The sequence below is a fragment of the Dipodomys spectabilis genome, unplaced genomic scaffold (assembly GCF_019054845.1).
Source record: "Dipodomys spectabilis isolate Male_0828 unplaced genomic scaffold, ASM1905484v1 ptg000669l, whole genome shotgun sequence".
NCBI lineage: Eukaryota > Metazoa > Chordata > Mammalia > Rodentia > Heteromyidae > Dipodomys > Dipodomys spectabilis.
Genome location: NW_024871346.1, coordinates 4582340 through 4602594, shown reverse-complemented (window position 1 = coordinate 4602594; position 20255 = coordinate 4582340). Strand labels below are relative to the sequence as shown.

At 45.0% G+C, this 20255-nt stretch overlaps 1 protein-coding gene across 5 annotated transcripts in view; it reads left to right on the top strand.

Annotated features, from left to right (window-relative positions):
- The window catches only part of Runx2 (RUNX family transcription factor 2), a 174768-nt gene that overhangs the window by 54182 nt on the left and 100331 nt on the right, over positions 1–20255 (top strand). For 3 of the 5 annotated variants that reach the window (XM_042671999.1, XM_042672003.1, XM_042671998.1), the window contains exons 1-3: positions 5009–5447; positions 13767–13923; positions 20060–20164. In XM_042671999.1, the coding sequence (XP_042527933.1) occupies positions 5091–5447; positions 13767–13923; positions 20060–20164 (619 nt within the window). In that variant the 5' untranslated portion in view covers positions 5009–5090. Of the gene's footprint in view, positions 1–5008; positions 5448–13766; positions 13924–20059; positions 20165–20255 lie in introns of those variants that run through there. The other 2 variants (XM_042672002.1, XM_042672000.1) reach the window with 1 other exon arrangement.

Genomic DNA, 20255 nt, shown 5'->3' with positions numbered 1-20255 from the left:
AAAAAAGCTAAGGGACAGTGCCCAATTTAAGCCCCAATACCATCACACACAGAATATATATGGGAGAGAGACAGACAGAGAGAGATAGAGAGAGAGACACAGAGAGACAATGAAATCAAATGATGTGTGGTTTTTCTTTTTTTGTTTTTGGTGCCAGTACTGGGGCTTGAACTCAAGGCTCTTGCAGCTCTTGCTTGAGCTGGGCTTTCTCTCTCACAACTAGTTCTCTTCCACTTGAGCCAAACTTCCACTTCCAACTTCTTGCTGGTTAATTGGAGGTAACCATCTCTCAGAGTCTTCTGTCTGGACTGGCTTAAAACTTTGATCTAAACCTTCTGAGTTGCTGAGATTGCAGGTGTGAGCCACAAGTGCTTGGCCATTTTTCACTTTTAGAAACCTAATCAATATTTCAGGCATATGCCATTCTAGTATCTTTCTTATCAACTACTCCTTTCTATTTTTTTCCCCCATTAATCTCATGACTCTTTTCATTAGGGTAAAAGTTGGCAAATTTCTATAAAACTAGAGTAAATATTTTAGGTTTTTCTCACAACCACAGTTTTTCTGTTTTGGGTGAAGGCAGCTATAGACAACACATAGTACCTGAACATTTGTAGTCCCCTAAATTTGTATTTAATATCATTTTTATGTATCATGGACATTAGGTTTTATTTTTTCAAATGTTATGAAATGTCAAAATCACTCTTAACGTGTGGTCTGAATAAAAATAGGCATTAAGACAGCTTTAGGCCATGGACCATAGTATGACAACTCCTGGTGGAAATGTGATTTTGTCAGTCATTAAGCTTCACTCAATCAAAGACCAAAGGAAAACTTTCCAAAGATGTTTCTCCCCATGTTACCCATCCAAAGCTTTAGAGATCCCTCAGTATGTTCAAAATTCTCCATTGGTTGTCCTATATGAGCTACAATTTTACCGGGACTTTTCTATGTTTCATCAAGAAATGTGTGTGTGTGTGTGTGTGTGTGTGTATAGTGTGTAGGATTTAGAACTGGAAACCTGAATGAAAGAAGCCCGAGTTCTTTTCCAGACATATTTATTCTCCGGAAAGTCAGAATTGCAAGGAGTTGTCACCAAACAGTTATGTTAAAAGTTATAGTAAAAGAACATGGAAGGGGAAATTATTATGCTTGTATCTCCCAGAACAGTGTTGTTTTCTGAAAATTAAACAAATATGTTCTTTTTAATGCAGTTAACAAGCAAGTGAGAGGAGGGGAATCTAGTGGGTGATTTGTTGTGCACCTTTTGATGCATTAAAAAAGGCAAAAAAGAGCTTAAGCATACTGCAGCACCACATACACATATGTGGAAGCTCATGACTTTCCTATGCCCCTATTATTACCATGGGACGTTGGCTGAAGGGTCTGTAAAAAGGTTTTCTTCTTTAAGGAGAATGCTTAGAGCCAAGACACCATCAGTTCCAGGCTCAGTCAGTTCCGGTCGAAAGTGTGAATGCTGGGCAAGAGGTTATTTTTGAAAGGAGACTGAAACCCTGCTGGGCCAGATACCTGAACCGTTGTTAGGGTATTTGGTGGAAAATTTCATTTCCACATTATAAATAACTGTAGGATATTTTAAGAGATTCAAGACTAGTGACTTCCAAGAGCTGCTTATATTAGTTCCACTGAAATGTTTAATGGAGGGAGGATGCCCAGGAAAGCTATAAAGCTAAATTACTGGATGTGATTAATTAAAATAAATAATCTCACCATTGATTCAATTGCCCTTAAAATCTCCAAGCTTTGAAAGCCTGCAGAGTTCACTATTCACTAAGCAAAGCAAAGCAAAGACAAGACAGGAATGGAGACAGAGAGGTTCCCAAGATGAGTTATTAGATTCAAAGGAAGGGCCTTAAAATAATCTCTCCTTCCCTCCCTCCCTCCCTCCCTCTCCCTCTCTCTCTCACAGACACACACACACACAGAGACACACACAGACACACACACATGCCCCTCTGAGAGCCCAAGTTTGAAATATGGACTGTTTCTAAACGTCATCAAATTTCTGGGAGTTCCTTGATTCTGTGAACTTCTTGGCGTGGGGCAAGCCATGGAGAAGGTGGGATACCACCCACCAAGGCATTGCTATCTCCTTCTGACCACAGGAAGAATCTATTTCCTAGAGCTCCTCCCCTCCCCTGCAGCCCCTCCTCCCCAGCGATGGAAAGGGGGACCAAAAAAGCCATGCGTGTGAGTTGTGCGTTCTGCGTGTGCGTGGATGAGTGGGTGTGTAAGGTAGGGTAAGGGATAGGCAGCCTCCCCCTCCCCTGCGCGTGCGAGCTGTGGGAGGCTGGCCGTACCCTGGGTTAGAGCTCTCCCCTGTGACCGAAGCCCATCATTAAAAGTCACACCCTCCGGAGCCAGCTCACCACCTCGCCGAGCCCCGCAGGGAGAAGTGGGGGTTAGCGCCCCCATCTTGGCATGCAGGGCTCAGGGGTGGGGGACACCAGGTGGAAGGCAGAGGTTGGGGAGGGGGTGCCAGCAGGTGGAGCGGACTCTGGCTGCTGGCCCCAGGAAGGCCAGCGGATGGGAGGCCTAGGTCTGCGAGTGGGGTGGGTGGGGGGAATCGGCGGGGAAGGCAGGAGGGAAAATGGGAATAGGAAAGTGGGACGCCTGAGCTGTAGACTGGCGTGGAGGAAGAGAAGAATATACATAAAAGCCCAGAGAGGAAGGACAGAGTGAGATCTGCCCACCCCATCCATACTCCACATCCCCTGGGAAGAGATGCCTGGCTTTTCCCCCCGACCTGCCCCGGGGGCGGGGAGCCCCTCTTGGGCGGGCAATCCAGGATTCCCCCCTCCTATCCCCCAAAGCACGGTCCCCTGAAGTGCTTGCAATGGAGTCCAGGGTCCTCCAGGGACCAGAAGGCCCCTGCTTGGTGCTCCTCGCGCCCCACTCCGCTGGGCTGCGCACGAGCCGGAGGGGCGGGTGGCTTCCAGACGCGGGGTGCGACCGAGGATCGATCCCACCGACCCCATCCAGTTGATGGAGATGTGCTGCGCGCGCAGAGGTTTAAGATGGGCACCCGGTGGGGATCTAACCACCTTGCTACCGATTGCACACTTCCTTCACACCCTCGCTTCCCAGCTACCCCGCGAGGCGCGGCACATGGCTGGCTTTTATGGTGTTTGGTAAATGATGTTTTTTGCAGACATGATGTTTTCAGGCTCGGGAAGGGTGAAACGGTTTGTTTCAAGAGGCAAGGGGGTGCCGCCTTTTATTCTGGGGGTGCCACAGCCTGCGGGGCTTTCCCTGCCTCTGTGGGTGTCTCAGGGTGTCTGATGTGTTTTGGAGGCTCGGAGTTTGAGGCTGGGGGGGGGGCGGGCACGTGCTGCTCACTCCCCACAGTGCAAGGGTCGCCTTCGCCAGCGTCTTGTCTCTGTAAACCACAGAAACCTAATCACGAGGAATCCCAGCCTCCAAAAACCACATTTTAGGTTAAAAAAAAAAAAGCCACTTTTCCCCCCTCCGCCTTCCTTCATCCTCTTGACCACAAGGTTTTGGGGGATCCAAAGTCGCTTTTTAAACCCACACTGGGTGATCCGTACACAAATAAGGAGCCATGGAAGCATTTTGCATCTCTTTTTATTTTTCACGTTCTGAGAACAGCGAGGACGAACGCGAAGACGCCGGATCGGGTCGGGGATGCCCGGCCGCGCAGACTAATGAGCGCGCGGAGCACCGGGGCGAAGCCGCCCTCGCCCCCCAGCAGGGCTTTGCCACTCATGTTAATGACCAAGTTGTCAGTTTCCCCAACTCTGAAAGAAAAAAACACAAAACCCCTCATCCTGGTCCTCTAGGAATGACGGAATGGATGCCTAAGAAAGCGCACCCCCGAAAGGGCCCGGCCGTCATCCACTGGGCTTCCTAGAACATCTCTATTTTGACAAGCCCCCATTCCCCAGTTTTTGGTGTCACCTAAGGCAGGAAACACCCGAATCCGGCAGGATCCCCCCCCCCCCCCCCCCGCCTCCAGCGGCAGGGGAGGGGGGGAGGGGTGGGGGAGGGTGAACAGGGCTGAGAAGTCAGCACCAGACACTCGAGAATTTTCCTTCCCTCCTCTCTTGAAATTACAGCGAAAAGGCACGACCGTCAGTCAGCTCGGCCGGCGGCTCTCGGGCGTCTCCGCTCCCGCCCCGTCGGACCCGGAGAGGGTTCCCCGTCCGGGGGGGGGGGGGTCAAAAAGCAAAGAGAAAGGACGCGATCCGCCGGACTGGGGCCGCCTGCCCGGGCTTCGGGAGAGCGGAGGCCGGCGCGGCGCTCGCGGGCTGCTCTTCCCGGCCGGCGGGCGGCGGCAGCGGCTACGATTCGCCGCTCGGGATCCGCTGCCCCGCGACTTACCTCCGGGCACCTGAACCCCGCGAAGCGCGCCGGGGAGGAGGGGCTGCGGCGCGCGGGGCCGCGCGGAGGAGGAGGAGGAGGAGGAGAAGGGAGAGGAAGGAGCGGCGCCGGGAGCCGGACTGGCCGCCGCCGCCGCCGCCCGAGGACTCTGAGCCCGCCGCCGGCGCGCGGAGGCGGGGGAGGGAGCGGCGGCCTCCGCGCAGGAGGCGGCGCGGCCGGCGGAGCGCGCCGCGCGGCGGAGGCCGAGGCCGGGCATCGCGCGCGGGCCGCCGGAGGGCTGCACTGCCCGCCGGGCTGCCCTGCCGAAGCCGCCGGGCTCCACCGCCGCCAGACTGGAACTGGGAGGGGGCGCCCGCGCGCCCGGGACGCCGCGCCCCCCGGGGACCCCGCGGCGGGCCGCGAACTCACGTCCCCCCCCGCCCCGCCGCGCCCCGGGCCGCCGCCGCCGCCACCCGCCTGTTCCGAAGGCTCCGCTGACCCCCGCGCCTCGGGGACCGGTCCCGCCACGCGCCCACCCCAGACGCCCCGGGTCGCCGCCGTCGCCGGGCCCCGCCAGACTCCGCCCGCCCGGCAGTCGGCGGCGCTGAACTTGATTTCTCACCTCGGCGGCCCCGTCACCTCCATCCCCGTCCCCCCGGCTCGCCTCCACCCCCTCCGCTTCCTCCTCCTCGCCCCCCATCTCCACCCGCCCCCTCCCCCGGCCGCCGCGCTAACTTGTGGCTGTTGTGATGCGTATTCCCGTAGATCCGAGCACCAGCCGGCGCTTCAGCCCCCCCTCCAGCAGCCTGCAGCCCGGCAAGATGAGCGACGTGAGCCCGGTGGTGGCCGCGCAGCAGCAGCAGCAGCAGCAGCAACAGCAGCAGCAGCAGCAGCAACAGCAGCAGCAGGAGGCGGCGGCGGCGGCGGCGGCGGCGGCAGCGGCGGCCGCGGTGCCTCGGTTACGGCCGCCGCACGACAACCGCACCATGGTAGAGATCATCGCCGACCACCCGGCCGAGCTCGTCCGCACCGACAGCCCCAACTTCCTGTGCTCCGTGCTGCCCTCGCACTGGCGCTGCAACAAGACCCTGCCCGTGGCCTTCAAGGTAAGAGGCCGCGGCCGCCCCCCCCCCCTCGCCCGCCAGTCGGCCGCTGTGCCCTGTCCCAGCCAGCCCCGGGGCTGCGGCTCCTCCGCGGTGCCCCGGGCTGTGCTGCAAGGGGGCCGTTACCCCCCACCCCCGCGCCAGCCCCTCTCCCACCTGCGCGAAGCCGCAGCCCACGGCCCCCTCCCCGCTCGTCCCTCCTCGGGTTGGGGCTCAGTCCCCCGGCCGGGTCCCCCTCCCCAGGCGCCCCGACGCCACCCGGCACCTCCCCGTCTCCCCCACCCCGCCCCAGGGCCAGGACCCCCGAGCTCCGGCCTGCGCTCCTCGCCCGCCTCCCCGGCGGGGCGCTCGGCCCGCACTGCCCCCCTCTCCGGGATGCTCGGCGAGCCCCGCGCTTCTCTCCCAGTCTGGTGGCCCCCGGGCCGGTTTCCGCGTCCGTCCCCCCCACCCCCTCACCCATCCCGCCCCAGGCCCCCTCCCGAGCTCCGGCGGGTGTTGGAGGGGGGCTGGAGGAGCCCCGGCCGGCGCGGTGAGGGAGTCCGGGCAGCCGGGGATGGCACCGGGCGCTCAGCGCCCGCGCCCAGTCTGTTACCGGGGAAGGCGGGGCCGCGGGGGTCTCCGTCGCCCCGGGGCGGAGCAGATCTGGGGTCTCTGGCACTGGACCCCCAGCGGAGGCGGAGGACCCCGGGAGCGGGCTGTCCGCCTCGCCCCGCCTAGGATAGGTGAGGGGTGAGGGAAAACGTGGGGACCCCGACGGAAAGAGGGGCGCTTTGGCGGACTGGCTTTATTGCGGGGCGCCCCGCGCGGGGAAGGCGGCGGCGGTGGCGGCTCCGGCAGGGCGCCCGCGGGGAGGCGGCGGGAGCCGGGCCTCCGAGCGCCGGCCGTGCGCCCGCCCCACGCAGCCTCTGCGGCCCGCGGGGTCCGTTAGTTTTCGGGCGGTGGCGGCTGTGGGAGGCGCAGGTGGCCGCTGGCAGGTTGGGGGTGCGGGGTCCTCCACTTCTGGCTCTCGTCACGGGGTCCCCCGCTCGGAGGAGACGCGCTGGGGGCCCGGGGAGGAGAGTGAGCGCGCAAGGGGGTGGGGGGAGCCCGCGCCCCTCGAGGCCCCTCGAGGCCCCGACGTGAGGGATGCCCCCGGGAGGATGGGCCCTGTCAGGCGCCCCGGGCAGGCCCTTGAGCTGCAGTAGGTGGGCCGGGGAGGGGGGGGGTGTGTTGGAGAACCCGGTAGGTAGGCAAGGCCTCCAGAGAGGGGGGATTAGAGGAGAGAGGGTCTAGGCTGTCCCTCCATGGGGGATCCCAGGACCTGGCTCCTGCAGGTCCCCGCGATCTCCAGTGTGCTGACCCCCGCCCCTCCTCACCCCACGCGCCAATTCCGAATCGGCTTGTGTGGGTGGGTGGAGTGGAAGGCAAGCGAGCCCAGGTCCATTAGAGCCGGTTGTTTCCCGAGGTCTTATCTCCGGACAGGAATCAGAATGGACTGTTATGGAAAGGGGAGCTTGCATTCTGGGGCAAGTTTCATTTTGCAGTTGGATCCAGTGGTCTTTTTTTTTTTTTTTTTAATTCTCTCTCTTTTCAACTGTCACATTTTGTAGGTTAATGTTTTCCTTGAAATGTTAAAAGATGCGGGTCTATGAGAATTGTAGAAAACTAAATTTCCATCTGAGAACTATCTTTTATAACATTTCATCCATCCATCCATCCCAGGGCCCAGAATTTTCCCATGGGCCTAATGTGAAAGTGGACATTTATTTCCACACCCGTCCTCAAAGCCTCCCCAAACCAACCAAACAAAAAGTCCCCCAAACCCGAACACAAACAGCAAAACCACAAATAAGGAGTTATTTTCACTATACAGGTCCACAATCAAGGCATGTGAAAGCAGGAGGATGAATGCTTAGCTTTTTATAGATGTCACTTAGGCGTGTGGAATTCATGCTGGTTTAGAACGTAACTGTCTTGAACTTCTCTCACGTTTATGATGCTGAATTGGTTTGGAGGACAAGTATTCTGAATAGCATTGATGCTGTTGGTATAGAGATGGAATGCTATTTAGTGTGTTTTGTTTTTTTTTTCTCCCCCCCCCCCCCCATAGTTTGATTACTATCTGGGCTTTCTCACTACCATCCTTAAAGAAAAACTATTTTGAAAGTTTCTTTTTCTTTGCTATTAATCGTACTTTTTAATCAAACAGGTCATAGATAATATAAGGTCATATTAAGTTGGACATTTTAATTGATATTGAATAATGGAGTTAGCCTAAAAGCTGAGTCTCAGTGCTTTCCAGTAGCCATGTCTGTGTTTACTGGAATTCAAAAATTGGGTCAGAGTGGAGATGTATTCAAACTCTTTGTTTCAAAACGAGTATAGACATTTGGACAGTCAGATTTTGACTGCAATTTTTAATATCATTTTTCATGTGCTTAACATAAAACCAACCTTAAAAAAATCTCAGCCTTTGGAATGAAAGTATGAGAGTAGTAGACTTCTTAGAGTCTTGTTCATAATCAGTTACATCTGCAGTGAAGAAATAATATGAAGAAGTCTCCATTTTAAGCATGGTGACAGCAACTTGGCTATCACATTCATAGCTATGTAAAAATATGTTAGGATGCTGTTAGGTAGATAGCAGATAGGTACATGTATTTAAAAACTCAACATGTGAAGAACTTAATTGTTGAAAAGTCTGGCATTCAAATCAATGCAAGATTTATTGAACCCATATTTTATGTCTGTGACACTGCGTTTGGCACTACAGACAATCAGAAATGAATTCAGAAAGACTGTTTGATATGATAATTTAAAATGGTGCTTCAACATTATATAGCCGGTGATACACTGGCTACATTAAGAAGTAAGGATTGACTTGGTATTATTCTTAATCTTGTTTGGGGTTTATATAACAATACTTAATTCATTTATGCCTGATATGTAAAAATACAAAAAAATACCCCAACTGTTGGTATACTTTATCTAAAGTTGTTTTTGTATTTTTAACAAAAGTTCTGTAGTTTTGAAATGGCCAGTTCCCCCCAGGTGTCAAGGAAATGGACATACATATTTTTAACATTTCTTTCAGGTGTATCTCACTGAAAGCTTAAAATAGTCAAGGCATACTATTAGAAGATCCTAGGCCCTTTCTATCCCAGATCATTGGAGTGACAGAGAGGCAGTTTGCAAATTCAGCTCATTAGTTTTGATATCAGGCAGAAAGAGTGGGAAGAGCATGTCAATCCTGAATCCAGTAGCACCCTTTAAGTTAGGGGTCTGTCACCATCTCTGCTAAGACCCCTGGTGCTCAGGGTTAGTAATGAAGTTGCTTTAAATAGCTTCAGGCTGAAACACACAATGAAGAAATTTTAAGTCCAGATGTATATTTTAAACTAAAAGTAGTGCAAGCCTGTGGCACTGTTTTAAGTTGGAGAACACTAGACTATGTATATTTACTAGTATCATATGTTTTTCTGGCAGGGTCAAAGAAGGAAAACTTATTTTACTTATATGATCTAGTATTCATAGTTAATTTTGTATCTTCAGTAATACCTTCCAGTATGACAAAAGAGTTTCGACATGACAGAGCAATTTCTATTTGAAAATAATTTTTTTGGACATCATTAGCCATTTTCTGTCTTCAAAAGCAAGTATGTAATTTATAAATACTTGACACTAGTGTTAAATTTTCCCTAAGTATTTAATGACCAGATTTTAAGTTTGTCTTTTTCTAACCTAATTATTCCTAAAAAAGGGACAATATTAATAAGCCTGTCAGATTCTTAGTAAGCCCAATACAGACTGCTATGCAAAATTACGTAAATCTTAGTAGATTTCAGGCTGTGTGAAGACAGACATATTTTTGTGTTATGCTTCTAAGTGCAATAAAGCTTAAATATTTAGGGTTGAACATATAAAACTTTCTGGTGAAAGTTAGAACAAATCATTTTAGATGGAAAATATTTCTCAAGATTTTTGAAAAATTCCATTTGAGAAAAATCTTATAGATACCTCTTATTACTTTTTCCGCTTCAGAATTACTGTTTGTATCCTTTTAACGTTCCAGAATACTTATTGCTAATTTTTTTCCCAAATAATACCGTGTATTCATTTTCTTCTTTAGAATTTGATTGGCTTTTCCTGAATTCTGGCTTCAACTCTAAAAGTGAACTGCAGTATTTGTTGAAGATTTTTGGTAGTTTACTTAAAGAGAATTAATTTTTTTTCTTGCCTTTTGCAATGACCGGCTCAGCTCTTTATTACAAAGAAAGATTTGATTAGTTTCTATCTTGAAAAAATAATTGCACTTAAATTTTATTGCCATTACAATGTGCCAGTATAATGCTGGCCTATCAGATAAATTGATTAGTGGAGCCAAGGCAGAATTACCCAGAGAAATACTTCAGGCAGATATAATTTCTAATATACTAGACTGAAACAATTTTAAGGGTCAGAGTTATTTATCCATTGCTCCTCTTTCAGAATGATTCCATTTTTAGTCATGCTGGTTCTCAGACAGAAGTTTGGTAGCATTTGCTAGCGTTAAATATCCTTTTCCTTCATTCTGTACAAGTGCCATATGTGATTTAAATGCTAGCTACAGTGAGATGTGCTAAATAAAGGATCTTCGTTCTCAATTCTGGAATGTCAGAACAGAAAATTACTTCTTCTTTGCCTATGATTTTCTTGAATTTGTTGGTTTTATATTTTAAGAACACCGAAAAATGGAACTGTTAAGGTTTCATCACAGATTATTCCTTGTCGAGAGTACTTAGTCTTGGTGGGTAACATGGAAAAAATTTTTAATTTGTATTTATGCCTCACCAGTTACAAGGTAATTTTTGACTGCTCTCTCCTCCTTAGAATGTTTTTCCATTGCTTGGGTTTGGTACAGATGAAATGTGCAAAAGAATTTCTTGATTCTTTTGGTTTTCTTTTAGATAAACACAATTGAGACTTTCCAAGGGAAATTTCTTTAGGTTCAGATATCTACTTTAAAAGATTCTCAAATGTGTAATTATATTTCTGATTGATATAAAATCAAATATAGCACTGCCTCCCCCACCCCCAACATACACTTATGCATTCCTCCCTCAGAAAAACATTGGGAAGTCTGATTTCAGTAGAGCCAATAGCCATTAAGCTAGATTTCAGTCATTAAAGGAAAGGTTGTCACTATATTGTATTAGCATTATTTTTCCAGACCATTTTCTTAACCTCTTAGAAGACTCACACAACTTGTATTGTCTATTATTTTGTTAAATGTGATATGTAAAACATACCAAATATTTAATATGGTCATTTATTATGCTGCTTCAGCAAAACAAAGTGGATTTATGTATTTCACTCCTGGGAATCTTTTCTTTCATATTTTCCCATATTGAATCAATTTTCCTTCTAAAAAAGTCAATTTCTTAAAAATATGCAGTAAAATAATAATGTCTCACAGCTCTTGAGTTTTACATTGAGGTAGATTCCTTTATTTCTTTTCTGAGATTTAGCCTGACTAGAGTGGAACTCAGCAGCAGTCATTCTGTAACTCTCACCAACAATCAAGAACATCTCAGGATGTGAAGTGAAGAATCACATATTCAATTGAGCCCTTAAAAGGTGCTTGAAATCTTGGGTTTTGCAGACTGCAGACTTGGAGCTAAACACTGTGTTATTCTCCTTGTCTTACAGACAAGATAGTATCTTCTATATTTTACACACTTAAAAATACTTCCTATTAAAGATTCACTTTGACCCAGAAGCTACTCTGCAGGTGTTAAAACACAATATATTGAGTGCACAAAATATCTTAACCTTCAGGAAAGTCCTGGCAGACGTAGTTGATGATTTTGCTATTTCAATTGTGCCCATTTCTAGCATAGTGAATTTACAGAGTGCGTCATCTCCCCAGGGAACGCAGCATTAGCTGTATCCATAGCCCCTTGAGGTAGTTGATCAAGTATACTGGGAGGAAGTCTTGTTCTCAAAGGATTTGCTCTTGACCTGGGAGACTTCTCAGAAGATAACTATAGGACTCTAGGCAAAGTGTCATCACAATTATCTGGTCCTCTTGAGGTGGAAAAGCTTATCTGAGAATTAGTCTGGGAGCTGCACATAACAAGTCTCTGAATAGCACATTGCTTTTGGCCGGGGATGCTGACTCAGCCTTAAGCTCTCTCTCTCTCTCTCTCTCTCTCTCTCTCTCTCTCTCTCTCTCTCTCTCTCTGTTTTAACTGGTAGCTGTGGAAGTTTGTTCTTCATGGAGCTTTGGTATTTACTTATGTAACAGTATTTATCAAATGCGGCACTGTTTGAGGTTTGGGGACCTGGCATAAAATGTCAAACAAGACAGATGAGATGAAGGCCCTTTCTTTATGAAGTTTATATCGTTTCTAAACTAATATAATCTGAACTCCTAGGAGTGAGTTTCTCAGCTTTAGGTTGCTTTTCAGTATAGTTAAAAGCAGTTGATAATCATTAGTATTTCTACAGTGAAATAAGGGTCACAAACCAGTGGGATCTGGGTAAGTGGTCGTATGGTTTAAGAAGGGCTTTGTGACCTTGAGTGGAATGACAAGATGCTGAATGGAAGGAATGGAACAGAGAAGCAAGAGGAAATAATAAATAGAAGTCAGAGTGGTATAAATACCGACCACCTTTTGTGTGTTTGGCTTGGTTCCATATGGGGCCTTGGGATAGGGAAGAAGCCAGTCCTACAAGATAGTTTGAGGGATTTTATTATATCATAAGGAGTCTGCTTTAGGGAGGTAGCCACCAAGCATACTGGGGCTGTAGAATGATATGCTTAGGTTTTTTTTTTTTTGTGGAAATCTTGACAAAAGGGAGTATAACTCAAGAAGTAGAGAGAGAGATAAGTGGGAAGTTTGCTAGGTAGATAAGTGTGCAGAAGTGTCTTTGTCAGACAGAGTAATGGGTTACTGTGGCTGAGCCCACTGCCTGCTTGCTGAATGCAGAAGAGAAATAATGGAAGTTAACTAAAAGGAAGCACTGTTGCTGAGGGGTAGGGTAGGCTTTTAGTAGTGGATTAAGAATGAAAAGTTTACTGGTGCCGATGTCTCACACTTGTAATCCTAGCTTCTTGGGAGGCCGAGATCTGAGAATTGCAGTTGGAAGCAAGCCCGGGTGGAAAGTCCCCAAGACTCATCTCCAGTGAACCACCTGAAAACCAGGAGAGCTGTGGTAGAGTGGTGGAGTGCTAGCCTGGAGCCAAAAAGCTCCAAACAGAGCACCCAGGGCCCAAGTTCAAGCCCCATGACCGACAAAAAATTAATGAAATAAAAGGTTTTATATAAGTCCGTAAAGAAGCTACACTGGCAGATCCCCTTACCTGCCTCCACTGTTAATCAGAGACACACATTTACAAATTAGCTCACCCTGGATGAAATGTGACCTCCTAAGCAAAACAAATACTTGTTAGCTTCAAGACAGATGATTTTAGATTTCTACTTGACTAAATTAATCTGCTTCAGATTAATTGTTGAAGATGAAGGATACCAATGTGTCATTCCAAGATGGCAGGTGGAATATGACAGAAGCATGCTTAAGGGATTATCTATCTATCTATCTATCTATCTGTCAATCTATCTATATCCTGTTTGTGCTATTTATTCATCATGATTGTTTTCATTCTGATGTATATATAAATACATTATATATATATATAATTGACATATATATATGTCTATTTTATACCTAAACTTTGGGGTTTTGGTAGCTTTGAATATCCCATTGGCTCCCACAGCAGAGTGGGCATCTAGTAAGTATTCTTAGTGTCATTAAATGCTGAACATTAGCTCAATGGAAGGGAAAGCATGTAGACTCCACTACTCTAAGACCTAGAGCTTCGTGTAGTCAGGGACTCAAAGGTTGCTTCTGAAGTCTTCTCTCATGAAACAAGTCAGATTTTCCACTCCTTAGCTTGGGATCAAGATAAGACCACACCTCAGGGCTCTTCAGGCTGTAGACAGGAGCAGATGCCTTCCTACAAGTGATGCAATCTGCAGATGGGATATCAGCCTTCTCTCTGAGGCCTAGTATCTGTGAACAGGCTAACATGGGAATTTAATAAAAATGTACATACATTCTGTGAAGAGTCCAAGAACAAATAAAGGAAATTCTGCCTGCCTTTGAGATGGGTGGACCCTGAGCATTGGTATGTTTGAAGTGGCATCACACCTCAAACACAGATGCTTCATTTCTGTTGGCTATTACTGGACCAGAGCCCTGAGTCCTGATAAGATAGGTCATTTACAATGAAAACAGATTCTCAATTTTTAAGCTTTTCTGAGGTGCCATTATTGCTGCTGTGTTTCCTGTTTTATGTAGGTGGTAGCCCTCGGAGAGGTACCAGATGGAACTGTGGTTACTGTCATGGCGGGTAACGATGAAAATTATTCTGCTGAGCTCCGAAATGCCTCTGCTGTTATGAAAAACCAAGTAGCAAGGTTCAACGACCTGAGATTTGTGGGCCGGAGCGGACGAGGTAAGTCTCTGCTTTTTTTTTTTTTTAAAAAAAAATCTGATAATGGACTGAACACCTTCGGACCCCCTGGTGAAATGTGGGCTAGTCTGTGTACAGATCAGCACCTTTTTTTTCTGACTTGGTTACTAGGAGGTTTTACTTAAATACATCCAGACATGATGGAGTATTTTCCCTGAGTGCATGGTCGTTTTTCATTTGTTTTGTGATATGAAAATTCATTGTTTTTAGAAAAGCCAACTCCTCATTGCACTGGTTGAAAGCCTATAAGGGAGAGGGGTCAGGATAGGAATTAAAGGGAGTCACATTATTGAGCAACTTGAGTGGTAAAAGGGAAAGCAAAATGGATATAATGTGTGGACATCTTGGTAATATTAATTTTGGTCTTAAGTTGAAACAAGGGCAGGTAGCATAAGGCCCTTTGCTTATTATCCCATTTGTATTATTTTGTTTATATTCGTACAATAAGAATCTATTAAAATCCTGTTCTTTTTCCCCACAGAAGCCTTTTCATTTGAGTAAGTGACTAATGGATTAGTCACTTAGTGACTATGTAAAATTGCCTAGCTAAATGAACGATCAGGACTCCAATGGTTCTATACTATTTAAATATTTCTACCAATCTTAATGTATATACAATGATTAAGGATCCATAAAAGAACCATAAAACAGGAAACAATCCCTTTGGGGTTTTTCTCAATTGTTTTGTAAATGGGGTAGCTCTTAAAAGAGAAGTCTCTAAGGAGGCTAATATTTTGCTTTTATTTACTTTTTCTGCAGAGAGACTTTTACTGGTCATTCACCTATTAGAAGTATTATGTTCAGTTTTATTGAATCCAATATTTCCATTTTAAGTATTTCAATAAGAAGAGGTGGGGAATTATAAAGTATATGGATTCACTGCTAGCAAATGAGGAGCACCAGTTTTTTAAACCAGGTCTAATAATTGCTCTCTAGTCTGGATCAGATGTCAAATTATTACCATTATAAAAACTTGATAAGGGAAATTCAAACAAGGCTGTTTCCGATGAGTAGAGTTAGTTTACTTTCTAGGAACAGGGCCAAGAAGCTGTACTTTTTAACTTAAGAAAAAATGATGCATGCTAATGAGATACTGCCACTGAAAGGTTGTTTGAAATAAAATGAGGCTCAGAGCCTCTGGTAGAACGAAGAGTAAGAGGTTTATCTCTGCGCTAAGCTAAATTTTCTTTTCTTAGAAGAAAAAGAACTTTCTATATTACTATTATCTGATTGGTAGTGATGGAAGTGGTGTGTGTGTGTGTGTGTGTATGTGTAATTATCATTACTTTCTCAACTACTGATGCAGATTGACAGTACAATGAAAGTTTCTCTTTCTTTCCTAGTAAAACTATGAATGTGATAATTTACCTGTATGTACAAAGTTGTACCTTTTCTGATAGCATTTCCTTATTTTCAGCTAGGGAATTGAATTTCAGTATTTAAAGGATGGGTGTAATACTTAAATTTGCTTTATGGATTCAAGCTAGTATTTTCATTTATTGGGCTTTTGTATTATATAGATGACACATAACTTTTTTTCTGATCAATTGGAGTAGAAACTACGGCAAAGTGATAGTGTACTTTGTAAACCTTCAACATATTTATTTAAGAAACTTCAAAGAGAAACAAAGGGTGTGCACTGTTTTACTATATTGGCTTTCTGAGTTTTGGCTGGTTTCCCAAATAGCAATTTTTATATTTAAAAAAAAAGACAGACTTAACTGCTTGCAGACTTTTCACGCATGGAAGATGAAGAAAGCTTCTTTTGATGAAGTGTAATTATGTCCAAACAGAGCTGACCCCCTCCCCCTATATTTCTTATGATCTTAACTGAAGAAAGTAGGATTTTTCCTTTGAAGCAGCGGGGACTTGGTGGAGGATCTGAAATGCTACAGTCTGCTGCCAGAGGCAGGATGGAGAAATTGGTCCAGACTTGTCTCTAGACTTAGATGGGGGGAGTAAGAGGACTGAGAGGAAAGAAAGAAAAAAATTGATTTATCACTAATCATAGTTTTTTTTTAATACCACTACATTAACATTGTAGGGAAGGAAACAGTAAGATCAAGCTGAACTGGAGAGGGCGAAGAAGAAAAAAAATGAGGACAGAGAACATTGACACGACAGCACTCTGCAAAGAATGAGTCAGTTTTTCAGTGGCAGGAAACCCTCTAACCTGTCTTGGTACCTTTTGAACCTGACCTGCTTTTATAACAGCCTCTTTGCAGCTTCCTCTCTGATTTTTCATGCTTCCTCATTTCTCTTAAGTAATTAAGTCTTATCAACACCATGTTACCATTGTACTTTCTTTCCCAGTCTTACAAAATTTCTAGGATTAAAAAAGGCATTAGCATAGTATTAAACCTCTTAGGACATTCCACAAGTGTTACATTCCCCTCCATCTTTCACTTACAGAAATCTAAACTCTTGGATATTGAAAAGTGATCTTAGATTTATAAAGAAGTCATGACACTACTTACTTTGGCGTTTTGGATTGTTTGATCACCATCATTTTTTAAAAAATGGTTGGGATAAAAGTAGGTCATCAGTGAAACTTGCATTAACAGTGGCTTATTTTTTTAAATAATTTTTTTCTTTGTGTTTTAAACAAACGTTAAACAAAGCGATTTTAGCTTTTAAAATGTTTCTGGTATACTTTCTCCCTTTTGACATCAGGCATGCTGCTTTTAATTTACAAGCATTTTTAAAGCATCTCCAGTGCACAGAGCATAGCGTTTTGTCAATTTAGGATACAATTCTGCTTACTGTCTTACTCCTCCTCCTTAGTCTTCAGGCTAAAGTTGGTGTTGTCCATCAATGACAGTTGCCTGTCTTTATCTTAGAAACCAAATGACTGGAGGACATATTGCAGAACTAGTTCCTAGATGAAGCTGTGGATGATAAAATTAGTTATCCCTAAGTAAAAGCCTGCCTTTGTGTTACTTTTAGAAAGTGGGATTTGGAAAAACTTATTATTATTTTTAATCTAAGGAAATCGTGAATGCCCACATAAACGTTTGACTCAGGAAATGTATTATTATAAGATGGAGAACCAATTACCAAGTTGGGTCATAGTTTTCTAAAAGCTTCTTCAGCATTGCATATGTGTTTCTTCTGAAGGAATAATCAGAGTTTGAAGGGACCTCTTCTGTTTTCTGTTTTATTTGTTGAAGTACATCTTGACCCTTAAGGAGTTTATTTTGGAAGGCCACAGTTATACTTAAATACTTGTTTCCTCCCCTTCACCCACCTCTTTTTAAAGGATGTTTTTAATGGAAAACTAGTTCTGCTCTGAACATTGAGTTGCTTTATACTTGAAGGGTGAATGAATTTCATGTTTGGCTTTTGTTCCCACATGAAGTGTTCTTCTAAATTTGGGAGAAGAGTTGGCAATTTATAGACATTAAAGATAATTGGGAAATATGTCATTGTCTATTAAGATTAGTGCCATGAATGAAAATTGTCTGCTGATCACAGCCATTAGAGCCACTGTTAGAAATGCAGTCCTTGGCCTATGGACTACTGGTCTCATCCAGGATACCTTGCTTATTTATTTTCTTATTTATTTTTTGTTTTGTTTTTGCTAGTCCTGGGGCTTGAACTCAGGGCCTGAGCATTGTCCCTAATGCTTCTTTTTGCTCAAGACTAACACTCTACCACTTGGACCACAGCACTACTTCGGCTTTTTCTGTTTATATGTCGCTGAGGAATTGAACCCAGGGCTTCCTGCATGTGAGGCATGCAGTCAACCACTGAGCCACCTTCCCAGCCCATTATTTGTTCATTTTTATGCTGGTGCTGGGTCTTGAACTCAGGGCCTAGGTGTTGTCCCTTAACTTTTTTGCTCAAGGCTGGCTATGTATCATTTGAGCCCAGCTTCCAGCTTTTTGGGGGCTAGTTGGAGATAGTATTTTCATAATCCTTCCTTTCTTAGGCTGTTTTTGAATGTTGATTTTTGGATTTTGGCCTCTTGAGTAGCTGGGATTACTGGCATAAGTCTCAGAATGGCATTTTAAAATGCTTTCATATGTGGAGACTAAACCATTTCTGTCCTCTACAGCCATAATTTTGGGGTTCTTACTGAACATACTGGCTTCCCATTCAAATTTCTGGTCTTCATTTCTATAGATTGTCAGGTTTCTGGGACTAGATTAGTTCCCTGGCTATCTTAATTTTCAGGTTCATCTTAATGATTAAAACAAATCATCAGTTCCCAAATAAATGAGTTAAATCCTTGTAAAATCTAGTCTGTATAGTAGATGGAGTATGATTATGTCATTGACAAATACATCATCCTGGCTAAGATATTATATTAGTCCATGTATTTATTGTTTCATGGACACAGAGAACTAATTGAGACCTAGCTCACAAGTAGATAACCTATTAATTTTTTTCCATATCTTCTGGCAGTGTGGAAGAAAAAAAATGAGCATTTGCTGCTGCTGCTGCTGTTATTATTATTATTATTAGTAGTAGTATTTCAATGCCAGGGATTGAACCCCAGGTTCTTATCATGCTAGGTAAGTGATCTCCCTCTGAGCAATATCCTCCAGCTGGAGAATAGATTTGCATTTCCCCATTTATTAATTTGTATGGATTTGGGCAAATTACTAAGCCTCTCTGAGTTTTGGGTTATTCCTTTATGAAATGAGGATGATAAGTCTACCTGGGGAGGATTAAATAGGATAATATGTATGAAGTGGCTGGAGACTAGTGGGGTTATAATTAGTATTTATCTTTTTCAGTTCTACCCAGCCTCACATTGCTGTCTTTTCTCATTACCCCTTCACTTTTGCCTGTAGAAACTTACAGTCAAGAGGATAGGAAACTATAGACTATGTAGACACAGTAACAAATGATGTGTGTCTCTGACAGATTTTAGGAACTTACATGGTCTGGGGTTGAAAAGAAAACCCATTCACTAGACCTGACAGTCCAAGACCTGTTCCACATTAAACCTTGTACTTAACCTGTTCCATGTTAAGCTATGAAAATATTGCATTAAACTTTGCGTTGTGACATATTGTCTAGGATTTGTGTTTTGATTGAATACTCTCAGCTTTCAGTAAAAGGAAAGGGGAGGGGGAATCTGACCCCTAAACAAAGCAGAGCAAAATGAGCTTTTTTATCTGTTGCAGGAGCAGACTAAATGAGTACGTTGGCCCCCAGAGTGCTGAATGTTTGATTGAGTCACTGTTTCACGCCCACCTTTTCCTGTCTTGTAACAGTTTGCAGTTTTGACTATCTGACATGACTAACCGTTGCAAATCTTAACTGATTACAACTGTCAGTGAGTCTGTGTGTAACAGAGTCTGGTATCTTCTGGAGAAAGCAGACGTCCAAATCTGCTACCAAACTTTTCCCAGCCGCACCCCACTACCATTATTTCATCACTTTTAGCTCAGTTAATTTGAAGTATCGAGCTGAAACTTCTGCTAAAAATAAAAATTCATGTTTATGTTGAGTGGTGAGCCAGTGTCAGGGAGTTACTTCAGGATTTCACAGCAGAGATAGATGTTAGGGGAGGGGTGAGCAAGGAGGATAAACCTTCATTCTAGTAATGATGAAATCATACCACAGGTACACGAAGGCCAGGCCAGGAGACAGTGGGACCTGTTAAAATGATTCTCATAAGAACCTCCCGCTTTTATCTTCTTGTTGTGTTTCACGTCAGTGAATAAAATGCTGGAATAATACAAAATAAACAGCATAAGCAACAATGGCTTTCTATTGTTCCCCCATGGGGTCATGACCTAAATCCTAAATGAAGACTTCTAAAATGGTCTGTGCTTGGATGTATTCCTGATGTTGGCGAAAAGTGGAAGGAAGGGAACCTTCCTCAAATGGATCAGGGTGTTTTATTTTCACTCCAGCCATTGCTCCAGAGTTTTGGTTCCATGGATTGTGCTTCACTGAAGACAAGGGTGGGCGTTGGTTTAGGAACGTCCTAGAGTGGCTCTCAGGGGGTTTCCAGTGCAGAGTAAGGACTCCCGTGTCTTCTCTTTGTTTCATTGGCTCCTCGGAGCTGCTTAAATGAGATCTGGACTCTCCTGTGTTGCTGTGTAATCATGACTCTTATCCTTTTATGTTCACTTTCCATCTTCCTCTTTTACATCTGCAGGCAAGAGCTTCACCTTGACCATAACAGTCTTCACGAATCCTCCCCAAGTAGCTACCTATCACAGAGCTATTAAAGTTACAGTGGACGGACCCCGGGAACCCAGAAGTAAGTACTTACGTCTTTATTGAAACTGGCAATAGAGTTTGTGGGGGAACCCTGGGAAGAGTTCCTTCTAGAAAGGTTAATGATACCGTCT